This window comes from Phalangium opilio, unplaced genomic scaffold (genome assembly GCF_054372755.1).
Source record: "Phalangium opilio isolate 3A_F unplaced genomic scaffold, DU_Popi_V2 ptg000017l_1, whole genome shotgun sequence".
NCBI lineage: Eukaryota > Metazoa > Arthropoda > Arachnida > Opiliones > Phalangiidae > Phalangium > Phalangium opilio.
The window spans coordinates 4151413-4168708 of record NW_028324151.1 but is presented as its reverse complement, the minus strand read 5'-3'; the positions used below and the strand labels follow the sequence as shown (position 1 = coordinate 4168708).

General features: G+C 37.0%; 4 protein-coding genes across 5 annotated transcripts; 2 read left to right on the top strand and 2 right to left on the bottom strand.

Annotated features, from left to right (window-relative positions):
• Positions 1-17: 17 nt before the first annotated feature.
• Polr2D (RNA polymerase II subunit D) lies at positions 18-829 on the top strand. Its single transcript, XM_089866440.1, has 3 exons — positions 18-198; positions 291-471; positions 542-829. Exons 1-3 carry the CDS (start codon positions 135-137, stop codon positions 714-716), a joined length of 420 nt encoding a protein of 139 aa, XP_089722566.1. The 5' UTR covers positions 18-134; the 3' UTR covers positions 717-829.
• LOC149702576 (methylenetetrahydrofolate reductase (NADPH)) lies at positions 756-6461 on the bottom strand. The gene is made up of 9 exons (XM_089866423.1): positions 6148-6461; positions 5892-6077; positions 5594-5829; positions 4379-4925; positions 4024-4310; positions 3438-3717; positions 3198-3380; positions 2545-2643; positions 756-2489 (listed from the first exon to the last, which is right to left on the bottom strand). Exons 2-9 carry the CDS (start codon positions 5934-5936, stop codon positions 2148-2150), a joined length of 2019 nt encoding a protein of 672 aa, XP_089722549.1. The 5' UTR covers positions 5937-6077; positions 6148-6461; the 3' UTR covers positions 756-2147.
• Positions 6462-6668: 207 nt separating this feature from the next.
• Ube4B (Ubiquitination factor E4B) lies at positions 6669-14758 on the top strand. Its single transcript, XM_089866420.1, has 17 exons — positions 6669-7080; positions 7786-8237; positions 9137-9224; positions 9291-9438; positions 9509-9644; positions 9855-10038; positions 10145-10245; positions 10361-10625; positions 10704-10820; positions 11159-11567; positions 11638-12103; positions 12174-12409; positions 12471-12597; positions 12674-13145; positions 13223-13397; positions 13466-13612; positions 14208-14758. The coding sequence occupies exons 1-17, from the start codon at positions 7057-7059 to the stop codon at positions 14264-14266; spliced, it is 3606 nt and encodes a 1201-aa protein (XP_089722546.1). The 5' UTR covers positions 6669-7056; the 3' UTR covers positions 14267-14758.
• Pink1 (PTEN-induced putative kinase 1) lies at positions 14754-17222 on the bottom strand. Of its 2 annotated transcripts, none has more exons than XM_089866424.1 (6): positions 16737-17222; positions 16505-16664; positions 16064-16439; positions 15823-15989; positions 15364-15734; positions 14754-15282 (listed from the first exon to the last, which is right to left on the bottom strand). In XM_089866424.1, exons 1-6 carry the CDS (start codon positions 17220-17222, stop codon positions 14977-14979), a joined length of 1866 nt encoding a protein of 621 aa, XP_089722550.1. In that variant the 3' UTR covers positions 14754-14976. The 2 variants fall into 2 exon arrangements, with proteins under 2 accessions (XP_089722550.1, XP_089722551.1); XM_089866425.1 differs by having other exon boundaries at positions 16064-16433.
• Between the last annotated feature and the right edge of the window lie 74 nt (positions 17223-17296).

The window sequence follows — 17296 nt, the reverse complement described above, 5'->3', positions numbered from 1 at the left end:
TGAGTTCACTTCCGCTAGGAGACCAAGGTCAAAGGTCATCACTATATTTCCAGCGGTTGCGAAATATTTACTAACGTCCCTTGTTAGTAATCATATCATTTAGCAGTTAAATTAACAAATTAATTCATACAAGAATGGCTACGTTGCCTGTAACTGAACAAGTAGAAGAGGAAGCGTCCGAATTACAGTTTCCAAAAGGTAGTTTTAGATTATATTCTTTACTTAAATTAATAATATATACGAGCCAAGGCTTAGTTGCTAATCAAAACGTTTGATCTTCTTTTTTTAAGAGTTTGAAAATGCCGAAACACTTCTTATATCGGAAGTAAATATGCTTTTGGAACATCGTAAACAACAAAATGAGAGCGCGGAAGTTGAGCAAGAACTCTCAGAAGTGTTTACCAAAACATTAAGTTATTGCCAAAGGTTCAGCAGGTTCAAAAATAGAGAAACGATCTCTGCTGTGAGAAGGTAACTAACTCTTTACATCCTAAACACCACCATAAGTGAAAAACTAATTTCAAATTATAACTCTTAACAGCTTACTAATGCAGAAAAAATTGCACAAATTTGAGCTGGCCCAATTAGCCAATTTATGTCCTGAAACCCCCGAAGAAGCGAAAGCATTAATACCTAGTTTGGAAGGAAGGTTTGAAGATGAAGAACTGAGACAAATCTTGGAAGATATTCAAACCCAAAGGAGTTTCCAATATTAATAATAACAACAAATGATCATTAAATCTTTAACTCGCATGTTCAACATCTAAACTTTCTTTATTATCTTGTATATATGAAACAACATTGACAATAAAACATTTTTTATCACAAACATCGAGAGATTTGAGTTTAAAATTTTTAAAAATGTAAAAAACTTGAAAAAGTGAAAAGAATTTAGCTTGGAAAATGCTTATATAAAACACGATTAATATTTATGAGTTATGTTATGTATATTAAATATATGAAATATAATTTATAAAACATGAATCGAAACGTGTGAGCAAAGTAGCTGATTGAAATTTAATTATGTAAAACTGTGCTCAAATTTTATTTGGATTTGTGAATAGAGTAATTTCTTTCCCATATATGGCAACAAGTCATAACCCTCTATCTCTCAGTCCTCACCTTAATCACGTGATATCCTCCCTTCCGGGGGGGGGGGCAAATAGTATTCTCTCTTACAAAGTTGTCCCCAACATTAGGGGTATACAGTTCAGTTCACTCTACCGAAATTACTCTATTACGTTAAACCTTGTTAAATATTATTTAAACCTTATTTGTACGGAACCTGGTCCTGGATAAGTCAGGGATTTGAAAAATGGGGAATAAGTCAGGGATAGGTCAGGGACTTTCTTCCTAAAAAGTCAGGGATAGGTCAGGGACTTTCTTCCTAAAAAGTCAGGGATAGGTCAGGGACTTTCTTCCTAAAAAGTCAGGGATAGGTCAGGGACTTTCTTCCTAAAAAGTCAGGGATAGGTCAGGGACTTTCTTCCTAAAAAGTCAGGGATAGGTCAGGAACTTTCTTCCTAAAAAGTCAGGGATAAGTCAGGGATTTCGTTTGGTATATCAAACCATGCTTCGCTTCAAGCAATGCTAAATATGAGCCCAAGTGTGAATGATGAAGTGGACTCTGATAAAGACCTTAAAATGGTCAGGGATATTGGCAAAATTTGGTCAGGGAGAAGCTTTAAATTAAAAGTCAGGGAAGGGATTTTTCAATATCAAAATTTCGTCCGAACCCTGTAAAGGCATATTATAGAAAAAACCTGAGGGCTATTTAAAACTACTGAGCAAACGGGTAGAATCTATGTGAAGTGTAAATGTGTGAAAAATTGCGAATTCCCAAATACATTGTTCGATGTCTTCTTGTGAATTAGGTTAATCCTTATTTAAATATTATTTAAAACCTTCTTAAAGGCATATGATTGAAGAAAACCTGAGGGATAATTGAGGTGTAAAGTGTATGAAGGTTTTATAGTACCTTCATGAGCGTAATCCATAATTATTTGTACTATTATTAAATGGAATGGAGATAAGGCGAATTATTCTGGCTAGAGATGTGAGAATACTCGTATAAAGATATTAATATTATTATTATGCATAAGAGAATCACACATTCGAAAGAGAGTCGTGAAAAAAACTCTCTCTCTTTATAGCACCTTCATTTCACTATGAGATGTAACCATCAAATCTCTCTGAACAAACATTTCTTCGATAACTTCCCAAAGGCAAGAGCCTTTAGGATAATCATTATCAACTAAATTTACCAGATAATACGAAGATTGGATATTCTTTAAGATTTTACGAGATTGCGAATTCTCGGGGTACAATTTGGCCCATTGTTCTTCCCATAACGCGAAGGCTTCATCCTTCCAGACTTTGAAACTAAGAGGGTCGACTACAGTGGGTTGAATAATCTCTCGACCCGGGAAAACGCCCCATGTGACTGCAATTGGCATTTGTTTATGGCAATTGTTAAAATTTTCAGTGCCCTAATGAAGAACATAAGTTAGAAGAGTAACTTAGTCAAATTTTATGAAATCATACATTATGATTAACAATATGATAGTTGACTTGCGGATATCTTTTTAAAACGTCTTTCAAAGCCTCAACATTACGTTGGCAAGTGAAAAATTCCAAATACGCCTAGAATTTTTTGACATTTAAGATTACCCCTTTAATTATCTGTAATAATTGCAGGGGTGTGCGAGTACTCGTTAAGTTCGAGTACTCGGTTCGAGTATCGAGCAGAGTACTCGACTCGATACTCGATAACAACACATTGAGATACTCGAGACAGATTCGAGTAGCTTTTTAACATTTTAAATACTCAACAAATACTCGAATCCGAGGCTTACAACTATAGCAGACGATGAGTTCATGAGCATTTATTTTGAAAATCACCTGTTCAATGTTTAATTGATCACTAACAATCTTTTTGAACTAGTTAGATATTAGATAATTGAACATCTTCGTTCGTTATTTTCAAGAAATTTACAAAAATTGCTACTCGACAAGTCAATATTTGAGACTCGATAATTACTCGAAAGAACAAACAAAATTTGACCTATCTAAATACTCGATACTCGAAAGTATTTTTGAGACTCGGCTCGATACTCGATAAGAAATTAGTTTCGATACTCGGACTCGGCTCGAAAACGAAAAAACGGGACTCGCACACCCCTGAATAATTGGCGTACTTTCTGATAAACGTAACCTCCCGGCATCCCCCAACCAACAATAGGATCGCCAGAATGCGCGCCATTCACATTAGGTTGGGAGTTAATAGTTAAAACACCTTGCTTATTAATAACCCCTAGTTGGTCAGTAATTCTGGCCGTTTCCGGGTTTAGCTCTTCTTCGTGCCATGGTAGCTTCGTCACCTAATTATAATTTCTCTATAAATTTTGTACGGAGAAATAATGCGTACGTGCAATTACTTTATATCCTTGTTTGTTTGGTTTCCCTACAACGTAACTATAAAATACATCCCAAACATCTTGTTCACAAGTAATTTCTTTCCCCCACATGTTTCGGAGCTCTTCTTTTGGACTTTTACTGGCCATGAAGAACAAATAATAATCCTTTAGTTCGCCAAAAGCCGGAGATTCGGAATTCCCCCAACGACCATTAGGGAACTCATCCCAACATTGAGTTCTATAAACGTAGGTCTTGGGGCGAGAGCTCCAAAATATGGGGCGGACATCCTCGGAACAACGTCTGGTAAGAAGAATTATTCATTACCCGGAACAATTAGCCTTATTCCTGATCAGCGCCACCTACCCATAGCGGCGACTTTGAGAACTACTGTAAACGGCAAGCCAATCAGATGTCGCTAAAATGTGGTGACGTCATTTTTAGTAAGACCCCGAGAGTGCCCGTCAGTGACGTCACCACATTTTAGCGACATCTGATTGGCTTGCCGTTTACAGTAGTTCTCAAAGTCGCCGCTATGGGTAGGTGGCGCTGATCAGGAATAAGGCTAATTAACAAACAGAATTTAAATTACCACCACAGTATTTTTACCTGTGATTACCGGAGGGTGGCCATGGTAAAGGTTTAGGAGGAGATTTACTCCATAGTCCAATTTCTTTAAGTATAGTAGTTGTTGCGATCTCTCGGTTAAGAGTGTAAAAGTGAATGCCATTGGTTAAACCGGATCCTAATATTTGTCTGCAAAGATGAATGCCGTGTTCGATACCGTATTTACGAACTGCTTCGTCATTATCTTTAATAGGTTCAATATGGTTGATGATTTCTTGTGGAATGAAAAGTTTCGATAGTTTGACTATATTTTTCATTGAATCATAGTTCTGAATGAAGATATGTATCACAAAAACAGTTATTTTGTGTCCCTCAATATTTTTACGTATGGGTGTACCTGAATAGGCATTATTCCAGGTAAAATTGGAACCTGAATTCCAATATGTCTACAATCGTGAACGAATTTGAAAAACGTGTCGGCCAAGAAAAATAACTGCGTGATAATGAAATCAGCGCCTGCTTCAACTTTCGCCTTCAAATTCATCAAGTCATCTTCGTATGACAAAGCGTCAGGATGTCCAGTTGGATATCCAGCAACTCCAATAACAAAATAATCCCCAAAAACTTCTCGAATATGTTTGACAAATTCAACGGCGTATTTGAATCCGTCAACGGGTGGTTTCCATCCCTCTGTACTTGGCAAATCCCCTCTTAATGCCAAAATATTTCTAATTCCAATTTCTTTCGCTTTATGCAATTGACGCGTAACGCTTTCTTTGGACTGATTGCAACAAGTGACGTGTAACATTGTTTCCAAACCGCAATAATTTAACGCCGCTCCAGCAATAGTGACGCTGGATGTTTCACAATCATCGTCATGCATTCCCATTGTATGCCATGTTATGTCACAAAAGAGGGGACCCCCTTGTCTCATACGATCAAATCTAAGTAGTTCAACGTATTTTTTTTAATTTTCTACCCTAAAATTTCGCCTTTAAAACGCGTTTAAAAGCACGTTCCAGGGTTCATACAACTTTTGGGAAACAAATTTCCCTGAGATTTATGGGAGGTTCTTCCCCATATACTTCCCTGAATTCTCCAGGTTTTTCCGTATATGGAGTATCCTATGGAGCCAATGTTTACGAAGGAGGGGGGGGGGGGCAAATATGACTATAACATAATCAAAGGACATCCCCGTATCTCTAATATAACCACAGGTACGAGCCTCCAAAGTATAGTGTAATGTTAATCCTATGGAGGGAATGTTCACGAACATTTTGCTTAATTACTCGGCCCCTGTTTGTCGTAGCCCTAAGTTTTTAGTATGGTTGGATGGGGGACAAATAGGACTATAACATACTCAAAGGACATCCCCGTATCTCTAATATAACCACAGTTACGAGCCTCCAAAGTATAGTGTAATGTTAATCCTATGGAGGAAATGTTCACAAACATTTTGCTTGATTACTCGGCCCCTGTTCGACGCAAATTTCCCTGATTTCCCTGAATTTTGCTAACAATTCTAAATTTCCCTGAGGTTTTTGTCAACTATTTATTTCCCTGATTTTTCCAGGTTTGTATGAACCCTGTTATCAATAAACGCAAAATTAACCTGGATAAGAGATTAATCGCAGCTGTTTTGGTTCTAGGAGGGAAAAACTCCAAGGAAAAGAAAAATTCTCCAGATTCTATCTTCTTTTTAATTTTATCTTTCAGTGAGACGTAAACGTTGGGTAGGGGAGAAGCGCCTCTTGATGAAGGTGATTTGGGGCTATTTGAACCGGAGCTACTCGAATCTACCCCTCTTTCCAATTCTACCGTTAACTTATGGCACATGGCAGCGATATCCTAAAATCCAGTTAGTGGAAATATTGAACTTTTCTTAGCGAAAAAAATAAAATATAACCAACCTCCGAGTCTCTTCGGTAATCATGGTAGGTTCCGTTCACTGACATCTTCTATGGATATTTAATTATTTACGCGTGATTACGTTAATGGTCTCTTTATACGGTGTGGTGTTACACTAGATGCATACGAGTAACACGTGGAGATAGTGATGTGAATGTGACACGAACAGATAAGAAGCCGGCGATATTCTACTTGATTTAAATTTATTCCTTTATCAGTTCCGAGGCCGCTCGAAATAACGAATTTATCAATATTTACTTCTATTTCTGAAAGATTACCATAATCTCCACCCCCGCGAACTCTTCGACTATTAATATTGTTGTCATGGGCAACCCGCGCCCTTCTAAGCCGCAAGCGAAACGCGCTGCCGACTCTGTTGACAGCTACGAATCGACTGATATTTGGACCAATAAGAATAAGGGAAACATAACTTTTAACCCCCTTCAATGGCCAATCATAACGAAGTCATTACAAAACCCTTAGATGCGCGAAAAATTTAAATAGAATTAATTGCAATCGATATTTATAATTTTAATTAGGGTAATTAAATAAATTTATGACTATAATTTAATGCATAGCTCAATCGATCGCGCGCTTAAGTTATGTTTAGTACATGGAAAGTATAAAAGATGTCACTGAAAGAGTAAACTAATCTGTTTCCCATCAAAACAGAAGTGAAGTATCTCGGTGGGAGCGCAGGCCTTGGTAGGGGGAAAGGAAAATATTATCCAGAAGGAAAAAAACCGAGTGACCTGTCAGTAGGCTTTCCGCTGCCTGGCAACTGCTGTTTTTCGCCTTGGGTCTATGGTTTTTGGTGCGTCATTGTTCGGGGTACAGTGGTACCAAAAGGAAGGCCAATTAATTAAAGTTTTAACGATTTAAATGGAAGGTTAACTAGATTCCATTGTAGTAGCGAGATCGATTTTATCGCGAGTTTAGAGTCGGGAGAGTTTTCGGGAAGATTCGTGTGTTGTTTGAGCGAGTTATTCGATTTAGGGTTAAAACTATTTATTATTTACTCTTTCGGAATCGTGGTGGAACTGTGGAATCTCCCGATAATTAATTGATAAATTTAATAGATTTAGATTGTATAGAAATAGAAGATAAAAGTGTAAAGGAAAGAACTTTGTATTTCTTAATAGTGTAATAAATACAAAGCAATTAAAAATGAGTGAACTCACGCCTGATGAGGTAAGTAATTTCCTAGTTCTTACTTAGTGGTTATTTCACAATAATCTTATACTTTTTCCCCCTTGGGCTGTACTTGTATTAAAAGTCTATTAATAGATCTTATAAGGTCTCTATCAAAATATCTTAAAAAATATTGATTTCCGTCAGATTTATTACTCTAGACAAGAACGGATTTACTTATAGACTATTAATATAAAAAAAACGTATGTTCCGATGGCTAACAAAACTGGTTTTTTGCATGACTATACAGTATTAAATTAAAATAAAAAAGGCATCTAATAATAAAAAAAATGCACGTGAATCCGGACCATTCCATAGATAGTTTCACAATAATAAATTAAGGTTATATTAAATCTATACTACATAAACTATTATAACTGAAGCCATGTAAAGCAAATCCCATTGAAATATAGCTGAATCATGAAAACATGAATCATTAAACGCGCGACCGTGAAGCCCTTTAAATCTTAAACATATTGAATTATTTCGAATTTTATAATTAGGATTAAATGATTAATTAATATAGGCCTAAGTGGAGTTGTTAATTAAGAAAAACATTAGTTATTAATTAATTAATGATTGCAAACCATTTAAACATTAATAATTTATGCCAATATAAGTCGTATTCGTATTCTTACCAAACAGGTTTCCCAAATTTTTCGAATTTAAAAAAAAATTGAAAAAAATTAAAAAAACATTTTACAGCTAAGAAAAAGAAGATTAGCTCGATTAGAAAATCGTTCTTCCTTATCGGGGACTCCTCCCTCATCTCAAGAAAATAACAATAGCGAAAACTTAGGTAACCCATCATCGCAAGCGACTGCCCTAGCATCCACTCCAATAGAAAATAGCTCAAGTGCGGAAAATAATCAAACAACGGCGGTGGATGGAAATCCAAAATTAAACGAATCAAACTCTGTGGTCAGTTCGAAGGACTCTAGTCGCGAGAATACCCCACCTCAAATTGAAAAGGACCCCGAAGAAGATACAAAGTTAGCTCCAGTCTTGAAACCCTCAACCGTTTTTGACAATGAAGTCGATGTACAAAGAAAACAATCCATCGAAGGAATTGCCTTTCCCAAACCCATTGAACAGATTGAATCTCAAGTTTGCGAAAATCAGAGTATGGATACCGATAATGAAACCTGCGAACAAAAGTAAAATCTTCAAAAGGGAAAAGGGGCAAAACAAAATCCAATGGAAAAATTACAATTTGATAAAAAAAACCACATATGCATAATATCATGGGGTTTTACCAGAAGGGAATAAGAGAGAAGGGACACACTTTATATCTCCATAATGCTTTACACTCGTAACAACAGTCTTACTAACCTCAAATCAACTACCCATCACTGATTGGCTGCTATCTCACTTCTGTCGTAGCTGTGACGTCACATAAGAAGGTGACGTCTCGGTTGACGAATAAAAAGTAGTTTTGTTTACAACTTTACATTGAAGGAGATAAAAATGGCCGAATTTCATGTTGATAAACGAAATCAAGCTGCGCAATTAATTAATTTAGATGCACGGGAATTGAGAACATACCAAAATCAGATAATTTGAAGTTAATAAATAGATGAAAACTAATTATTCTTTATTAATATTAAAAAAAAATATTAGTTTCAATAAAATACATACTTGAGGTTATAATTACATAAGAACGAAACATCGTCAGCCCTAAGCCTTTGGAGAATGAAAATCTAGCAGACAAATAGGCCGCCTGATACCGCGGAGAACTTAAAGAACTATATTTGCAGTAAATTGGTTAAAAGCTGTGTACTTGCGCAAAGTTTTCGCGGTTTTCTTGAGGTTGGTCGGACTCTCGTTACCAAAGCAGTCTCTAATGTCTCCCTTCTCTCTAATGTCTCCCTTCTCTCTTATTCCCTTCTGGTTTTACCGTTTTCGAAATTTTCGATCTCTTATTTTAAGATTATAGATCAAAAAGTTGAAATTTCAAGTTTGATAAAAAGTGTTGCGTAATATTTCCAGTGGAACTATATCTCTATCAAATAATATCAAACTAATAAAACTTTGTATGTATGTAAACTTTGAACAGTTTAATTTCTCAAATGGATGTTGATTCTGGTATAGAAACAATGGAAGTTGACGAATTAGATCGTAGAGATTCAGTTAAACGACAAAGGGTAAAAAAAATAAACCCTCATTCGCAACAGACCAACAAAATCTCATCTAATTACTTAAAATCATAGGATAATAGTATCGGAGGCGATATAACGGAAGAGCAAATTCAAAACACACTTTGCAGAGTTTTTTGCGTTAATTGGAAAGAGGGTACATCAAATGAAACGGTTTATTTAGCAGACTTAGCGAGAACTATATCGGAACAATTCGATTTGGGTATATATTTAAATCAAATTTTCAATTTAATCCTAAGAATAATCACAATTTAGCGGGATTGATTTCATAGGTAACGTAAAAGATCTTATCCAACAAATCCTGATGGAAGCTTTAATGCTCTTGGCAAATGGTGAAAACCCATTCAAAAAATGTCGACAACCTCCATTATCTCCTCTAAAAGGATTAGGAAACTCTACAGGGTTAAAGTGAGTTCGCAACCCTTCAAGAGTTGTTTCGGTAACAATTACGAAATTAAACTTAGAGACATTAAACAACCTCTCTGGCTTAAAAATTCTCAGTCAATTTTCTACATCAATTATTTTTTGGCATATTTCCCAAAAAACTTGGTTGCACTATTTGTGTCAATGTCGGGAAATCTAATGAAATTTGTTGGGTTTTTTTTTATTTATTTCTAGTTCGGGTCTATCGTCCCAAAGTCCTTTGCACTCTCCGGTTATCGGCAGCGCGCCCTCTTTCGTTTGCGAACAACAGACAAACAGCGATTTATGCCAAGTTGAAACGTCGCCAGAAAACGAAATGTTGGTGTATTTGATGGAGTGTTACGCTAGAGTCGGGGTCGAAGAGAGAAATTCACCTAAAGTAATACCTACAATCTAGAAGGATTTGGATAACGTGACATTATTGTCATAGATTCGAACAACACTAAAAAATAAATACCTTTCTGTTTCTTCAACTCTCTTTTCAGAGAACTAGCATTCCGCCTTTAAGCGATGTTTTGTCTGATATCCGAGCATTATGCATTCAACACGCGTTACTCGTTTTGAAAGGCGTCCTAACATTCCCTAGGTACATACACACACATCCCTAACACTAATCACCAACTAGTACCGATCATTGCATTGCATTGCATTGCATTGCGAACTTTAATTAATTAATCTTTTGAATTACTTACTTCTTGTAGGCCAAGTTCTAAACAATCCCTGCTCTTACCCTATCTCTTATCTCAATCGATGCCACGGGGTTTTCTACACGATTTGGTCTCAGTTTTGCATAATGATCAACCTTCCTTTCACGAGATTTTTATGCCGCTACTAAATAGTATGCTGTTAGCAATGAGAAGGTGTTCCATGGTATCAGATTCCTTTAAATTGCCATTGCAAACCCTATCGGAACTCTGTGAAATTCGTTGCGGAAATAGCGGAAGCAATAGGCCTTTTTGCAACCTTGTAAATAAAAATCATAGACTTAATAATAGACATAACAAAGAATAGTCTAAAATTTGGCCTATTACTTGTAAAAAATAGATGGTCCAGAGTAAATTATGGCTTCCAGACCCAATCACCAATTCAATTGGACGCGAAGCAACCAAATTATCTTTTTTGGGACCCTTTTTAAGCCTTTCGGTTTTTGCCGAAGATGATGTAGGTTTTACAAACTTAAAGGGACTGCAAAGAAGGCATGGGTGGGTGGGTAAAAATTATTTGAAATACGTCAGAGGCACGTGACCAAGGAGAGGCGTGGTTCAAAGAAGCTTAGTTCGTTTTACTTCGAAAACTACCACTTCATGGAATCGGCGCTGCAATTTCGAGAAAAACAAGGACTAGATGTCCAGTTCCACTCCATGAGGAGCCTTTGTATCTTGGCATCACGTGATGTCTGTGACGTATTTCAAATAATTTTTACCCACCCGCCGATGCCTTCTTTGCAGTCCCTTTAAGACCGAAAACACACTAAACTAAACGCATATTACATTCTATAGCCCAAAATTATTGAGACTTTCTTCAGTGGCAACACGCTAACATCGGAAAACACTAGATTAGTCAATCAATCATTGCAGCATAATTTAGAAAACGCTCGAACCGAATTACATCACATATTTCACGCCAGTTTAGTCAATACTGGTAGTAGAGATTCCGTCATGAATTACGTGACAATGGTACTTAAAAGAAACGAAAAAAGGGCCCAACTTCAAGTTGAAGATCGTTTAGTCGCCAGTGATGGATTCATGCTCAACATGCTCTCCGTCTTACAAAAATTGTCAGTCAAAATAAAATTGGATAAAGTTGATTCCTGTTATCCTTATCACCCGAGATCACGGGTTGATATTAAAACGGAGACAAGGATTAAATTAACGAGTCCCGAGGCTGTAGCTTGGGCTGAACAATTTAGTACGTCACAATAATTCTTCGACAAGGAGTTCTTCAATTCAATTCTAAGTAGACCTTTTTAATAACGCAGGAGGTGGCCCAAACGCAACCTGGCCTGATCCAAAATTCCCTACCGAATGTTTCTTCCTGACACTTCACTGCCATCATTTGTCTGTGATTCCAACCATGAGACGTTACGTTCGACGTATCCGTGCTACGAGAGATCTTCAACGTTTTGCCGAAGAAACTCAAGCTTCGGAACCATTATGGGCCCGTTTACCCTCTGCCGAAAGGAACCGCCAATTAATTCGCAAATGGAAAGCCCAAGCGAAAAAATTAGGAAAAGCTAAAGCAGCGGCTGACGCTGGTCTTCTCGATCAAACTCTATTAAAACGTTGTTTAAATTTCTACAATTCCGTGGTTGCTATGTTATTAAATATGCTTTGCGGACCGACAGGGCCGAGTTTGCCCTTACCAGAAACGATTCCCAAAGAGTTTGCCGCCTACCCTGATTGGTACATTGAAGATATCGCCGACTTTTTGTTATTTGTTGTACAGTAAGTTGTTGAAGACAATCAATTAACATATCCTTTTAAGGCATTGTAACGTCGTTTATTACCTAAACAGGTATCAACCCCAAGTAATTGAAGCCAACATTGGTCAAGAAATGATCGCATTCCTGATAGTCTTAGTGTGTTCCCCTCAATACATGAACAATCCATATTTGGTGGCCAAATTGGTGGAAGTCATGTTTATGGCTAGCCCAAGTATCCAACCTTATACCGAAACCTTCCACGCCCAAATTTTGTCTCATCGTCTAGCTGAACAACACTTAGCCATTGCCCTAGTTAAATTTTACACTGGTAGGATCATCAACATCGTAAAAGTTACCATCGCGTACTAATCCTTCAATATTCCATCCAGATGTTGAAACAACCGGAGCTAGTAGCGAATTTTATGATAAATTCACTATTCGTTATCACATTAGCGTCTTGTTCAAGAGTCTCTGGGGAAATTCAGTTCATAAGCAAGCCCTGATCCAGGAATCAGTGTATGATGGATTCATAGTAGTCCTTGACAACGAGCTCGGCTTTATAACAAACCGTTAACGGTTCTTTCTCTTTCAGTTCTGGCAAACAATTCATTAGATTCATCAACATGTTAATGAACGATACAACGTTCCTTTTAGACGAAAGTTTAGAATCATTGAAACGTATTCACGAAGTTCAAGAAGCCATGGAAGACAGAGATTCATGGAATAGTCAATCCCAAGACATTCAACAAACTAGACAACGCCAACTTTCAACTGACGAGAGACAGTGTCGTTCCTATTTGACTTTAGCCAGGGAAACAGTCGATATGTTGCATTATCTCACACTTGATATTCAAGAACCGTTCCTAAGACCAGAGTTGGTGCACCGACTTGCCGCCATGCTCAATTACAACTTGCAACAACTTTGCGGATCAAAATGCAAGAATTTGAAAGTGAAAAACCCCGAAAAATACGGATGGGAACCAAAAAGACTGCTTGATGAATTGACTGATATTTATTTGCATTTGGATTGCGATAGATTCGCGCAGGCAATTGCCAATGATGAAGTAAGTGCAATTGCAATTGGAAGCGAGTTTACGACAATGTTGCTGTTGATGTTTAAACAACCCCCAAATCTTTGCAGAGATCATTTAGAAAAGAATTATTTGATGACGCAGTTAACAGAATGAAAAAAGCCATGATTAAAACTGAAATACAAATCATGCAATTCCAAGATTTGGCATCGAGAGTTGAACAATTCCAAACTCAGAAACATCTATCGGAGATTGATTATAGCGAAGCCCCCGAAGAATTCAGAGGTAATTAATTAACTCTGATATTATTTGACCTTTTTGAACTCCTAAGACTAACTAACAACACATTTCAGATCCTTTAATGGACACTTTAATGGAAGATCCTGTAATATTGCCCAGCGGTACTGTCATGGACAGACCAATCATAGAACGTCATTTGCTCAATTCTAGCACTGACCCTTTTAACCGTAAACATTTAACCGAAGATATGTTAATACCAGGTAAGATAACTAACCTAGAAAGTAGAAACTCATTAAAGGGAGGGTGAAGTAGAAAATCAAGTGATTTTTTATCGATTCTTCTACTAATTATAAGACCAGTCTGCATAGTGAAACATTCAGGAAATACCAGCTCCGAATGATTTTAAAATTCAAATTAGGTTCAGATTTAAAGGATAATTTTAAACAAGAACTGCCGACCAATCGCGTAACGCCCTGCCTTTTTGTTAACAAAATTCTCGTGGCATGTTACGTGTTGAATGAAATTTATCACGAGGTTTGATAAAATTAGGCGCGCAACGTGACAATCGTGGCGCGAGACATGGAGCATGCGTGCCACGAGAATTTTGTTAACAAAAAGGCAGGGCGTTACGCGATTGGTCGGAGGACCTTCTTTAAAATTATCCTTAAAATCTGAAGTCTGAACCTAATTTGAATTTTAAAATCATTCGGAGACAGTATTTATTTCCTGAATGTTTCACTATGCAGACTGGCCTTAAAATTAGTTGAAGAATCGATAAAAATCACTTGATTTTCTACTTCACCCTCCCTTTAAACCTAATTAATCATTAAACACAAACACCACGGCTTACTTTAGCGATTGAATTGAAACAACGCATACAAGAATGGAAACTTTCCAAACAAGCACCTAATTAATTAATTAATTAATTAAGTTAGTGACCAAAATTTAGGAGGCTTTTTTTTTAAACTAAAAATTAAGAAACTGAACTTAATTATTACGTCAATAATAAAAAGCCCCCCCCCCCGGGGGTTAATCCCCTAAAATATTGCTGTTAAAAAAATCTTTAAGTGTATAAATAAAAGTGGGGAGAAAAACCAACGATAAATTCAATTCGGCTAGTACTAAATAAAAATAAACAAACAATTTTGACCGTTTAACAAACAAAACAAATCAATTCGTTTTTTATGTATATTGAATAATTAATACTAAAAATCCTGCCTTCGTTTTAATTAAAATCTAAACTGTTCCGAAAACTAAAACTAATTAACTTTCGTTTCGTGGTTCGTTATTTTAAAAACGATAATTAATTAATTAATTAAGATACCAATTTTTTTTTCTATATATATTTCTTCCACATTGTTCCTTTATGTAAAAAAATTAAAAAATAAATTTTAAGCGCAATTTTTTATCGTTGTCTAAAATATGTTTATTTTTCGCGACTAATTTCAATTAAGTTAACATTCAGGTTTATAACAAAAAGATCTGTACACCAAATTTGGTCTATTTTTCATCTACAAGGTAAGTCAAAGCGTTAATTGGGAGTTTTAATGGGGTAGATTATAGGAAACCTGAATTATTGCCCTCTAACGCTATTTGGGAGTAATTATACCGAATTATCAAAAGATTAGGCGCAAATATAAGATAAAGTTTGTCTAGCCTGATCAACATTGACGCGAGACAGATATAAGGACCTTAACATCTGCTCAACAGGGGAAAGGTCATCATCTTTGGTGATACTACCATCGCGATAATAAAAAGTAACCCCGGCTAAAGCTACGATCCAAAATAGGAGTTCGTTATCGGAAGGGTTCGAGGTATTCATTAGGGTTGAGCTTAAACTAGGGTCATCTTCGATTATTTTACCAAACCATTGTGGTGGTCCGTGCAAAAGCATTTGACAAATGTTTGCCGCCTCCACTGGCTCGAGTCTCTAAGATTGAGATTGAGATTTAACGCAAATTAATTAGTTTTAGAGCGTCAATGATACACTCTACAAAAAGAGTGTACCAACCTTTTTGGTTTCTCGCTTAAGCATATCTTTAATCAATTTAGTCAAAATTGCCGGTTGATGAGAAGGTAACGATGGCAATTCTTGCTCGGTGTAAGTCGAGCTGTCCAAATGGAATGGAGTAGAACCGCGATAAAAAGGGTTTTTGCCACCAAATATTTCGTAGGCGATGGTACCAGCCGCCCATAAGTCAGCCTTTTTGTAATCAATAACCGTACTATTGCTGGGAATGGCTGTGGCCACTTCCGGCGCCATTAAAGCCGCATTCCCCCATCGAGTGACATCATCAGAGTTTAAAGATAACAGTAACCCATTATTTTTATCGGCTAAACAACAGCCAAAGTCTGTGATGACCAAGTGAGGGTTGGTTTCACCTACAATGTATCGTAACACACACGTGTCAAAATACGTTACGTTTGTACGAGCGTACGGTTTTTGCACACAGAAATATTTCTAACCAACCATAAGTTAGATCCAACAGAATATTATCCGATTTCAAATCTCGATGGGAAACTCCACTTTTCACTAAATGAAGTATCCCTTCCAGAAGTTGCGCTAAAAGCAGAATTGATACACGTGTGCTCTGAACTTTTTGATCTTGCAAAAAATCCCGTAGAGAACAAGTGTATCTAACCAGGAATATTGGTTTTTAAGGTCAAAGGTAGTAATCTTGACCTTTTCATTGAAGAAATCCTACAAATACCTTTTCATTACTAAGAAAAACGTCATATTACGCCCAGAACCTTGGCTATTTAATCTTTCAGGCAAAGCGTCTGGGTAAGAAATAGGTCCTTCGGGTAAAGATGGTACCCAATCAGCGAAAGCGCATTTCATATCAACAATATTTGGATGTTGAGGGAGTCTGAATTGATTTTTAAGCCATTGTAAGGATTGTACGTCTGGAAGGAATCCAGCTTCCGCTGGGACACTTTCTCTATACATCGCCCTCCAGATAGTGGTGGCGTTTGATTCAGCGTCATAATTAAACATCATTTTAATGGCAAGGTCGTATTCGCCAAAGGAACCCTTAACAAGGTCATCGCCACCCCGAATTGTTTCAACTGAAGTTGAAGCTGTATCTTTATGAAAAAGATACACAACATTGAAATCACTGATTGTGATGAAAATCTGCGTGTTTTTGTACCTAAACCCGATTGACCCTTCCATTTGCCAGCATAGACAACTGCATTGGCACCTTTCGCTATAATTTTACCCAATTCGAGATCGGCAACTGATATTTTAGCATTGTTAAATATAATTGTATCGGGTATTTTTGTTGGAGAAGGGGTTCGCTGAAAAGCTTCCTATATATTCCAATTGAATTGAATTGAATTAAGTACCACCCAGTTTTAAAACCGTAGGATTTCAATCCTTACGCGTATTTCTTGACAGACAACTTCTAACTCGTCTTTCTCAGTTAAAAGCGATGGTTCTTTAGCTAACCCAAATCCTAACAAAGCAAAACTGGTACCAGTTCCAAACATCAACCTCTTGGCAGCGTTTCTACGTAAATCGGCGGCCAGACTTTCAGTGCCGCACTTGGAAACCATCCGACTGACCAATGATTTCCATGTTTGGCCACTTCCAGTTCCGCCTTTAAGAGTCGCGATTCTGGAAGTCCGCGACAATGGAGCGGCGGTGGCAAGTTGTTGATGGGCTTGCTGTTGAACCACCGATCTCCCTCCATTGATTAAACGACCCCTCGTAGTTGACAACTCCTTTACAAACACCCTAAACCAAGCCTTGCCATACTCGAAACAACGACTTACTAAGTAATTAGCCACTGGTGGACCTTTTTCGCTACATTTAAAGGACCTAAGTGGTCCTTTTTTCAACACGTACTTCACCAATTGAACCTTCATTGGTTATTTAATAAAGTTCTTTATCAATTTCATACCAAATTAACTTTGTCTTCCCTTCCTACGTCTTCAATGTC